Source organism: Schistocerca nitens, chromosome 4, assembly GCF_023898315.1.
Source record: "Schistocerca nitens isolate TAMUIC-IGC-003100 chromosome 4, iqSchNite1.1, whole genome shotgun sequence".
NCBI classification, from domain to species: Eukaryota; Metazoa; Arthropoda; class Insecta; order Orthoptera; family Acrididae; genus Schistocerca; species Schistocerca nitens.
In genome coordinates, this window is record NC_064617.1 from 701,885,486 (window position 1) to 701,898,066 (window position 12,581).

A 12,581-nucleotide genomic window follows, 5' to 3' on the forward strand; every position below is an offset into this window, starting at 1 on the left:
AATGTATATTTCTTAAGACATATTTTCGCCTTGACTGTATTTATTAGTTAATGTGTTTTTATGTATGCGTTTTTCAAGCAATCATCCTTTGTCACAAATTGTACATAAAGTGCCATTGTTAAGAGATGACCCATTTGCATACATGTATACTACTTATAACTGCAATATACATTGGAAATCAAATACAGCAATCAAGGTGGACCAGGAATAAAACTAAATAATACCGTACAGTGGATACCAGACACGAAATAGAAAATCCTGTGAAATACTGCACAGTACTTGCTGTCACTTACACTGATTCGACACTGATGAGGCTTGTAACAGCTCTTCTGACCAGTCATGTCAGGAATACTACAGTTAGTTTAACACCAACTTCTCTCTTCGTGATGGTTCACATTTCTGTATTTTTACTGTCAGGTTCCGTGCTTGCCTTAATAAGGAGAATATTTATGACATTGACTTTCCCTTTTTCAGGTTTTATTGCTTCTTTGAAGCAATGTGTGTATGGTCAGAGGACATATGCTTTCTTATTTAACTTTTGCACCAAATAGCAATTTTACAGTGCTTTTTCCACATGTTGCTTGTAAAATAGAATCTTCACAACTTAAGCAGACTCTTGATTTGACAAATTTTGTTCTGTTAATCAAGGAAAGAAGTCTTGCACCGGATTAGTGATGCACAGGTCAGTGCAGCAGGGAGTGCATCATCTCAGCAGGCACCACCTTCTTATGAAGAGGCAATGTCGGCACCCAGTTCACCCGTTCCAGAGCCATCTCAGATCCAGACATATGAGGATTTGGGAAAAGCCCTGCAGAGGTTAAAGCCTGATAGCAGTAAGCTGTGTGATGAGATGCATGGGGAGCTACTGTTCACAGTAGATGGAGTTAGAATATACTTTATCTCACCTGATGGTTCTGTCACATCTCCATCAGACCCTGCATCACTACAGATTGTACATGTGAAAGGTATGCTTATGATGGAGTTACTTTTGCAGAATTTGTGTTACTCATTTATTCCTAGGCAGCAGAGCTTCTGCTTTCATGTATCTTGATGTTGTCAGATACTTTTGAATTGGAAGCAAAGTGTCGGACGTTGGAGTGAATTGTTTGATTCCCTCAGTGTAAGAGAACCCTAACAAACTCTACTTTCTTACTTTCATTCCATGTTCAACCAAAATCCTTTACAACAACAAAAATAATAAGAAACTGCTATCATCCAGTAAGCTTGTGGTGTTGTACATGTTTTCCTTCAATTAAGACTTAAGATATACTAGAAAATGCTTCCTCAGTTATTCCATTGCGAACTCACATCTGGTTGTTGAGTGCTAATGAATAAATTTGTGCTATATCATTAGCAAAAACTTCCCAGTTAAGCAAGTGGTTCATAAACTGAAAAGAACTGTTGAGGAAAGGGAGTACATGAATGTTGGATACGTACAGTGAGACTTTTTGCTGTGTTATTTTGGTTTATAAAATTTTGTATTTAAATTTGCAAGTGATATTGTGAAACAGTGGTGATGGTGTAAGACAACGATATACCAATATACAGGTATGAATAAGTAAAAATATTTTCGGTGCACCAATCTACAGTGGAAGATGTGCTATAATGATTGCCCCTGTGAGAACAGTTAACCAGAAAGAGTACTTTGGTATTGTCCATTGTACACATCATTATTCAGGAAATTGTCTTTGGTTGGCAATAGTTCAGAATTGGTGATCAGTATCATAGACAACAGAAATAGTGGTCCAATGGACACATTATTTCTGACAGTGTGGAAATTGTGCAGAATGTTGAAAACAACATTTTCAATGATTTTGTGGCAATAGATGACTATTGCGTTCACTGTAGTAATACGGAAGTAAAAGGGAATGAGAGTTCCCTGTCCAGAGAGCTGATGGTTAATATTTCCTGAGATTTTGCTGCTTTGTCTAAGGGTGGTGTCTAAACAGCAAAACTTTATAAAACATAATAGGCCTTTATGAAGGTTTGCTGTCAGAGTAGTGCTGTCAGATGAAATGGAGTAGATGAGAAAGTTTATCAAAAGGGATTTGAATTCTGTCAAAAGAAAATTCACTTGTGAGGTCTGAATTCTCCATTACGAGGAATTGCTCCTCTCACCCCCCCCCCCTCCACCTCCCCCCTTTTCCCTATTGCCTGTGAAACTGTCTTTTACGCAGGTTGCAGGTTGTGAAATTATACATCATTTGCCCTATTTTCCAGATAGGACATCCAATAATTTCTTTCTGTTTTGTGAACTTTAACTACCATTACATTGGAAACATTTCTCCAGCAGTGATAAGACTGAGTAACTTATCGTACCCAAATGCAAGCTTAGCCACTAATGGAATCTGGCAGATTGTATATTTCTGCAGAAAAGGGCTAATGGTATAATGACTGTTTCAGCTTTATATTGAGTAATGTATTTGCTTTTCAATAATATTCCTATATGTACTGGATTAACAACTGAAGTCAAAGGAAAATTATGTTGCAGATGCAGAAGGAGAGGTGCCAAGTTATTACTTGCAGCTCGGCACATGGATTTATCCATTAATACCTGGTGTTTCGCCATGCTTTCGTACACAATACGGGGCTTTGATACTACCTGACTTGCATTCTGATGTTCCTGGTAAGTGTTATAATGTGTGTTTGTGTAAAATAAAATCAATAGAACAGTGAATGCTCTTTATAGTGTGCAGATGAAAGTTAGGACGATTTAAAGGATGCACATTGAAAGGAAAGAATACTAATTTCAGATTATATAATTTATGTGAAAGATTACTATTGGCCACAGATAAAATTCTACAGTATTGGGTTTTAATTACTCAAGTTTGGACTGAGCATAAGTATTCTGCTTAATTGTGTAGTGTTAAGTAGATGCCAGCTTGCAGCAAATCATAAGCTTCTATAGAAACACACAAGCAGCCAAAGATAATATGGATCAGGGGGTATACCGTATTCCCAGAAATTCACGAATTCAAGGACTCATAATGGAGAACCATAGATCTGCTTGCATGTGCTCCTCAGTGGCAATTATTTTTCCAATTACTTAAAGCCAGATTTAAAAAAGGTGACAGAGATACACACAGTGCTCTGTGGTACTCACTATATTAGTTATGTGCATCACTTCAGCTCAAAAATTGCTCCTTTTGGTGAGAGGTTGGCTGCAGTCATATCATGTACTGCATCATACGATACTCAGTAGGACGAATGGAATGTCAGAAAATTTTGACTGGTATAGAAAAAACAAATAGGGAAATTGATAGTCTTTTCAGTTATCACTATTATTAGAAGAAATAAATGGCTAGTTAACTTATTCGTAAGAAATTGATGAGTTGTTACAGTGTTGGACCAAAATAATTTCAACTTCAACGTACATTTTTAAAATTTATAGCTCTTCTATTTTCCTTTGTTCACTTGCAGTTTTATTGTGTTTACATGCTGTGTTTAAATCAGTGTAAAATAACTGCTGCCATACAATAGCTGTTTTGGCAAATTATACGCAACATCATTGTTCACCAAACAGGTGCAGCTGTCGGACTGATCCTACCCGAGAATGCAGATGATTCATTGCTTGAGCTCTTGGATGACATCCTACAAGGTGTCATGCGCCAGGAGGCACCCCAGGCACTGCCTCGCATGGCGAGAGCAGCACCAGCTCTGCCACCTGCACCATATAGCTATAGTCAGAGAATCTCAGGCGCTCTCATCTCAGGTGAGCATGTATTCAGTACTTATAGACTGCATTAATAGTTTATCATCATCATTGTTAAATTGTATGCACTATGTTAATGTCAACTTGTGGTGATTTAGCACAGTTATTATTTTCAGTTCATGTTAATAATAGATACTAGAGGTATATATGTACAAAAATGAAAGTATGAAAAGATTGTGTAAAACAAGTGAAATCATTTGAAGAATATGGTAGTCATTTTCCCCTGTAAGAACTTACGTAATTTTTGTAATTATTTAGATGTATTATCATCTCCAGTTTTACACCATATTTTGTGAAACAATACAGCCTTTAAAACTAACTACAGGGAAGATGACGCTTAAATTTAATAACCAAGAGGGACCAGAAAATCTGACACTGTACTCCAGAGGTGATGGAAAAGCTTCATTGGTCTGCCTGAGCAAGTCTACTAGGATAAAAAAATAATTTACATCAAAATATAACAGTGTAACAAATATCATAGAACATTGTGAAATTATTAGAAACAAACTGACACCCAAAAGTGACAAACGTAATAATAATAATAATATAAATAATATACTTGGTTACTTATTTAGACCATTAATAATAATAATAATAATAATAATAATAATAATAATAATAATAATATACTTGGTTACTTATTTAGACCATCAGATCTCACTTGTACAAGATACACCTGGATGTTGGACAAACTTAAAATTTTTAGAACAAAGCTTCACTTTACCATATGTGATACAAATTTTTAGCTATAAATGATGCAACATTGCTGCACAAATTTGCTTATGTGTGATCATACACAGCTAAGTTAGCACAGCACAGATCATCAGACTAGATCACAGTTAAGAAACTTAGTCAGCTGCACATGAACAATACTAAAAATTAAAAATAAAACACAAAAGCATAACAGCACAATTCAGATAAATTATATACTATAAACTTGTACATACTACAGTGCAGCCACATTGTAGACTAAGAGTACAAGAGACTGATGACCTCAGAAGTTAAGTCCCATAGTGCTCAGAGCCACTAAGAGTACAAGAACTTTTAGGACAAATTCAATTGTAGATATTCATCAACAGAATAAAAAGAATGCATTATTAAGATATTTTTTTTATTTATTCCTAAATGTGTTTCTGTTTTCCTTAATTTATGGTGGTAGTTTATTCCTAATAAGGAGCGAATTATTTAGTCTCACCTGAGTACTTTGATAGTTCAGTTTTTGAATCTCTGCATATTAATCTAATTTATTGGGTACAGTTCTTGCATTTCCCTCTGTGACTACTGTAGAGTTCTGTAGTGTGTGCTGATAACCCTTGTTTGTCTGTGTGGTGTAGTTTTCCATAGTCTTTAGTATGACTGTGATTGCAGTGTGCAGATGCAAGCTGAATTGGTGACATTTTGCTCTCAGCTCCAGGGTGTGATGGCCTTGGTTACACAACTTGAATCTGAAGTGGATGGGCATCACTATTGCGGGCCAGCAAGGGAGTCCAACAGATATCCACTAAGTCTGAGTCCACCAATCAGTCTGCAGCCCAGTTACTGCTCACATTGAGGTTCTCAATAACAGGTCCATAAGTGAAGCTTTATTTTCTTTTACTGATCCAGTTCTAAGTGCTTTAAACGTTAAACGTTCTGTCTCTGGTCCTTTCATAGTTCTGGCTAAAGCCTTTGACTTAGTCAGTCACTCTCTGCTGCTTGAAAAACTACAATTTCTTGGCATCAGAGGCAATTGCGATATGTGGTTTCAGTCATACCTCAGTAACAGGAGGGAGGTGGTTGAATTCTCAAAGAAAGATGGCATCAGAGTTCTGTCCAATGAAACTATGATCAGTTGTGATGCCCCTCAAAGTTCAGCTCTAGGGCCTTAATTTTTCTTGCTATTTTTCAATGACCTGCCTCAAAATCTGCCTAATGCTTTACCTATGTTGTTTCCAGATGACACAAATCTCCTTTTTCATAATCTATCTCTACAGATTGTTAAGGATGTAACAATAGATTGTATCAATGGACTAATTTTCCGGGTACACAAAAACAGACTACAGTTAAAAAAAAAAGCAAAACTGCCCATACGCTTCAATGGACTAATTTTCTGGGTACACAAAAACAGACTACAATTTTAAAAAAAAGCAAAACTGCCCATACGCTTTTCAGTGCCTCTAAAAATCACTATATGTAAATGGAACCCATACTAACTGACAATGAAACAACAGAGCTAGTCAATGAGATCAAATTTCTTGGTGTGTGGTAAGATAATAACTTACAGTGGAATATTCACAGAGAAAAGCTACTAAAGAAATTGAGTAATCTGTACTATGCTTTTCACATTCTTAGTCAGTCCTTGGACAACACTGGTTGGTCAGCTGGTACAGCTAGCATTAGCCTGCAGTGACGTGGCCAGCCGCAGTTCACAAGTAAAAAGAGATGAGCAATACAGTTTCGAATGTCATTTAATTTTTAAGCAGAATGAAATAACACACTGCAAATCTCCCACAATATGTTCCTTAGATGACTAGACGAAAACCACAACACATTATTGGTTTTAGCTAATGCACTATTGTAATTAAAAACGAGAATGATGAAAATTCCTGACTTAACCACAGGTTAATTTCTTCTGTATAAGCCACGTGTAACGTAAGAGAGTATTGAAGGATTTCACCATATAGTTAAATATTGAAGCTACTGAAGGTATTAATTACAGTTAGTCGTCTGGTACTCTCTTAGCTCCTTCCTAATTCAAATCCGAGAAATACATTACAGTTCTGGAAGTGTCACCTGCCATGTTGATAATGAGCCTGTCAACAACAGAATCTACAAAGCCAACCAGGCGCAGTATTTTCTGTTCTTCTTTTATGACGAGCCATTCTATATCCCGCCAGCTTTCAGCAGTGACGTGTGAAATGATAATGAGCCTATCAACAACAGAATCCATGAAGCCAACCAGGTGCAGCATTTTCTCTTCTTCTTTTATGACGAGCCGTTGTATATCCTACCAGTGTTCGGCAGTGACGTGTGAAAAAGATGCATGCGTTAGTTCCAGTACGTCTGGCAACTTAACAGTCTTGTTACTTCTCGGGCCAAATCCCGCAGCTTGGCTCCAGTTCAGTTCTGTTGGGTTCATATTGTAATAGTACAGTAGAAAATGTAAAAATGCAGCATTTGTATGTTGTGCTTGATGCTGTGAAAATGATTGTGTTTCATGTTTCTATGATGCTTATCTACCTCTGTGGTATAAAACAATGGACACAGTCCAAATAAAGAGGATTTGATTTTTCATTTTCGCCTTAAAAAATTAAGTTGTTATGTTTTCTTAATTTTAACAACTTTTATGAACAGTCTTTCATTAAAAATCTGTAATTAAGAATTTGTATTTGAAATGGAAACAGGAAATTCGTGTCCAATATGTAATTAGAAACAAGAAGACATGCATTATTCATAAAGCATGATGATGAGTTTTATAATCATGAGTTGTAGGTATTTCAAATTGAATGAAAAAAACGGTATCGGGAAGATTTGAATCACCGCACGAATAACCATTTTTTGATCACATTCCATTCCACTACTGATTGCACTACACGTTCAATGCTCATTCAGTTACCAACTGTGTTATATACAACACTTGAGAAAGCTTCAAAGCTGATTATCTCCGTAAATTTATGAAAAACTTTAATAACACCCTATTTCTTGGCACTTTTTAACTGTGTTCCATGTGTGTGTTTCACTACGGAACAGAGCGCAACCTCAGCCATTTTCTTACTGCACATTAGCAGTGCGACAATCAGAGCACAATGCTGCAGAGGCTGTGACTGTACATGATTTTTTAAATAAAAACTACGTAGCTAAAGCGTGATTAAGAAAAAGTGTGATGGCTATTAATTCATTTGAATATCTTAAAGTTTCATTGAACATAACTTGGTAATAAGATATCTAATACATAAGTAGGACCTACTTCCAAGAGCGTAACGAAACCAGTGCGGCGTGCAATGGCTTCTGACCAATCATTGCATTTATGTTTGTTTACATCAGGTTTATTCTTATGATGGACGGATTATACTCTGCTGATGACAGTTTCCATGAGCTTCCAAAAGAACTGAAAAATGAGGTTAAAAGTCAGATTTTCAAATCTATCCAGAAAACTTTCCTTGTGGCATGCTATTTCAGTCTTTTCCACCATTCCTGCTCCTGTCTATAGTCTTTGTTGTGTACAGATCCATATCCACTGTGAATTTCATAAAGGAAGCAAATAACACCGATTTTGTGACATCATCCTACAGGAGGCAGCAATCAACCTGTGGTACAGCTGACATTATTCTGACTGAGCATGCTTGGGACCAATAAAATTTGCAGGAAGTCTTTCACACATAGGATGACCTAATAAGGGTTACCACCAAAGAGTGGGACAGGCTTGAGCAGCCGTATCTCAACCAAATAGTAGCCAACATGCCAAGAAGGTTCCAAACCTTTTACAGTGAACAATGTGGAGTTAAAGGTTATTGAATGTTACCCAACAACATATTCCAATGTGCAAAGGTGTACACTTCTGAACAGACAACCTCTATTGTGAGCTAATTCTTTGTTCCTCTTGAATCTAAGCCTACACGTTTGTAGGTATACAGGTGTTTCAAGTGCAGTTTACTTAGAAAGTTTCTAGAATCAACTTTAAATGATGAACTTAGGAACATTGTACAACTCCCTATGTATCACTCCCATAGTGATCACAAAGTCAAGAATAGACTAACTGTAGCATGCAGAAGGGCATTTAAGCAATGGAATAGCAAAAAGGCGTAACAACTGGTACAGTGGGATGTACCTGCTGCCATGCACTGCACAGTGGTTTGCAGAGTATAAATTAGATGAAGATGTAGATATAATGGTGCAAATCTTCTGTTGATAATTTGATGGTTGATCTCTTGCTTTCATATTTAATTTCTTTGGTAAATATTTTACTTCTTGCATATGTAATGACATGTTTTACAATTGTGTAGCTTCAGCTTGGCTGCTCCATATAATTTGAGAGTATAAATAAATATGTAAGTAAATAAATGTAGATAACATTATAAGCCATGTGGATATAAAATCTTATTTTATATACAAATTGGAACTATTTTTTATGCATATGTGATGGACGAAAAATTTTGCATGTCGAGATATATCAAGAAGAGTAGAACTACAATGCAGAATGATTTTCTTAACTTTCATTTACAAACTGTTGACATAATGTTTTATAACTTATCATGATCATAGCTATTTTATGTAAATATCACATCAACACAAGTATCTAATTTTTTGTGTATACTTTGATGAAATTTTTATAGGAAGAATTAAAATATTTGCACCTGCTCACAATGTACCTTATCCTCAGTGTAGAACAGTTTTTATTTAGAACAGAATGCATTTTTAAAATTTTTTGTTATCACATTTTTAGGTGCCAAGTATGTGTCAAATGGATTAGTGTGGGGAGCAAATAAGGCAGCAAACTTGATAACACAGCGTGGGACACCTGCTCTGGTATCACATATTCAGCCTGTAGCACAGCCACGACCAGTTAGTCCTGGCATGACAAGGGGTGTCCAATTTGCCAAAGATGTTTCTGGAAAAGCTGTGCAGTTTACGGGATTTGTAGGTAGGTGCCTGGAAGAATAAAGTAAATGTGATATTTATTTTTAAGGGAAGCTGGATGAGATAGAAATTATCAATTTCTGGATTGACTATCATAATGTAAAGTTGTTCTAGTTTGCAGATATGTAAAAATAGCAATGCTTTTCGATATTATCCTTGTTTGAGTAGGTAAGAAACTAATGAATGACAGTAATGTGAAATGATTTATTTAATTGAAACTAAAACTGAAACTGTTACACAGTGACACTTTCATAGTGATGCTTATTGTACAAGTTATGAATCAGTGGAGTAAAACACAGAATTTGCAGTGGAGATTCCAATATTGCTGCAGTTGACAGTTAATTCCGGTAGCAACTGAACATACATCACCACCATCCAGAAGATTTATGGAAACACAAAGATGGTATGACTATATACAATTATTTGGGACATAATCTGCAACTATAATGATACATTATCAGTCTTCTAGTGGACTCAGATAGCAGCCAACTGAGGTTTTCTGGTAATTCATGGACAACAGTATCTTGCATGTGCCTGAACAACTGTTTTAAACTGTTATGTGAATGATGCAAAAAGGGCAAGGGATATATGTTTACTTACGGGGGGAATTGAGAACTTTTTGTCGAAATCTGTCAAACACGAAACAATCGTGATCAAAGCTGAAAGACATTACAAATTTGGAAAATTCTGCAAAAACAGACCGGCACGTCCTTAGTACAAAAAACATTGCATGGAGACTGATAGATAAAATTTAACAGCAACTCAAAAATCCATAGCAAAGAGCATGTGTGAAGCCTACAATTAAGTTGCACATTCAGATCCTGGAGACAGATATATCAGAAAATCATGCAAATTTCTTTTCATACTTCAAATTAATGAATGGTCGAAATGGTTTGCTTAGCTGTGGAACAAATGGGAAACTCACTTTATGTACGTGCCTCATAGAACTCGACACATCTCTCTTCATGGAACAAAATTGACAATGTAAAGACTGTGTCAGGAATGCCCCAAGGAAGTGTGATAGGACTATATGTGATCCAATGGATAATATTGAAAGCTCCTTCAGGCTGTTTGCGTATGATGTGTTGTCTATAAGAAAGCAGCAGCAACAGAAGACTTTAGTGAATTGCAGCAAGACTGCAGATGATTAATGAATGGTGTAGAAACTGGCAGCTGACCCTGAATGCACATCAGTGTCAAACATTGTGTGTACATATTATAACAAGTCCACTACTGTACAATAAATATTAGTGCCAATTGACTGCAAACAGTAACTACTGTAAAATACCTGAGAGTAACAATCAAAAGCTACTTAAAGTGGAATGACCACAGGAAACAGATAAAAAGACAGATGCCAAGCTGAGATTCATATCAATTCTTGAGTATTGCTCGTCAGTCTAGGACCCTTACCAGGTTGGATTAATAGAGGAGATAGATAAGATCCAATGAGGAGTGGCCCGTTTTGTCACAGGATCATTTAGCTGCCACAAGATAGTACAGAGATACTCAACAAACTCCAGTGGCAGAGTTTAGAAGTGAGGAATTGCAGATCATGGGGAGGTTTACTACTTAAATTCTGAGTGTGTGTGTTCCGGGAAGAGTTGGGTGACATGTTACTTCCTCCCACACACGTCTCGTGTAATGATCACAAAGAGGAAATCTAAGCAATTGGAGCTCAAATGGAGATTAACCAACCGTCATTTTCATATGTGCCATTCAGGAATGGAATGAGGAAGTAGGATCAGGTAGCAGTACCAAGAGTACCCCAAGCCAATGTGTGGAGTATAGATGTATATGTAGACTACTTTCTTAATTCCTATATGGCTACTGTGAATCTGGGTGTACCACTGACTGCTTTCTGAGGCTGGAGTCTACAGCCAAAAATGCCATTGCACATGCTGACACCAGATTGCTGTGTTCTTTGATTTATGAAAAGTGTACGATACAACATGGTGCTATCACAATTTGTCTACATTGGATAAGTTGGGTTTTTGGAGTTGCCTGCTCATTTTAATATGGAAATTTTTATTACTCAGACTGTTTTGGATATGAGTTGGCAGGACACACAGCACCCAATGTATCCAGGAGAACAGAGTCCCACAGGGACCTGTGCTGAGTGCTACACTCTTTGCAATTACAATCAACAATATCACAACCACTGTGTGGTTCATGGTCTTGTTGGCATTATTTGTAGAAGTGTTCTATGTATATTGCACCTCTCCACCATTCCATATGGCAGGATGGAAACTTCAGGATTCTATATCAAGGACATGAGGTTGAGACCAGAACCACAGGTACTACGTTTTAGCAATGAAATCTCATGTGAAGCATTTTTACAGAGTTAAGTCTGTACACCACTCTTGGTTTTATGTAGATTTTATAAAACATTAATTTTATGTTACTTAGGAGTATAGGTGTGTTGCTTCTGGTTCAGTAGCACTAGCTTTATTATAGCCGCCTTGTAGACGTGGGCATCTCTCTCTTGACAGTACAAAGCCAGCTGTTCCTGATCAAATACATAGTCACTATCAGCCAGCAACTGGAACACCATTGTTAGCTCATTCTGTTCCAAAATGGAAGCATTTCTCTGCCTGTGAACCTCCTTTGCACTGATAGATCAGCTGAGATATGGCTTGAGGATCTATGTAGCAAGCTACAGCATCCACCACTTGCTTGTGTGCAAAGAATCACATCTCGGACTCCTCTGTGGTATGTCCCTAGGCCAGTAACATGGATGGGAAGCACTGTAACACCAAAGGGACTACCAATCCCACCACTTACAGACAAATATTTAACTGTAGGTTTTGAGCAACACTCTTCAGTGAAAAAGTGCAGTACATTTACAGCAAACTGACAGCTGTATTTTGAGCTCTCTGATATTGTAAACCTCCCAAACCTGAACTTATTTGTATGTAATGATTCCTTAAGTGGAATGCAAGCAACAGACCAATGTTAAACATGAAAAATGCTAATCTCTAATGTTCAGGACCTGCTATATGACCGCCATAGAGCAGAAATGTCCTTAACTTTTCTGTGTACTCGAGTTATGTGAGCATTCCAGACCATGAACATGTATACGGACTTGCCATGGACCCAACTGCAATAGAAATGTTACAACTATTAGCTCCATGTACTGACGTTTGGTCATATCTCAGACACCATATCTTGAAGACATGGGACACCGTATGGCAAAATACCGACCTTACCAACAAACTCTGAGTGATCAGAGAGACTACTTATGAGTGGAAAATTT

General features: G+C 37.0%; 1 protein-coding gene across 1 annotated transcript in view; it reads left to right on the plus strand.

Moving 5' to 3' along the window:
* The window catches only part of LOC126252078 (protein spartin), a 97,560-nt gene that overhangs the window by 39,413 nt on the left and 45,566 nt on the right, over positions 1–12,581 (plus strand). The window contains exons 3-6 of the mRNA XM_049952930.1: positions 649–965; positions 2,492–2,626; positions 3,524–3,712; positions 9,135–9,332. Of these exons, the coding sequence (XP_049808887.1) occupies positions 649–965; positions 2,492–2,626; positions 3,524–3,712; positions 9,135–9,332 (839 nt within the window). The remainder of the gene's footprint in view (positions 1–648; positions 966–2,491; positions 2,627–3,523; positions 3,713–9,134; positions 9,333–12,581) is intronic.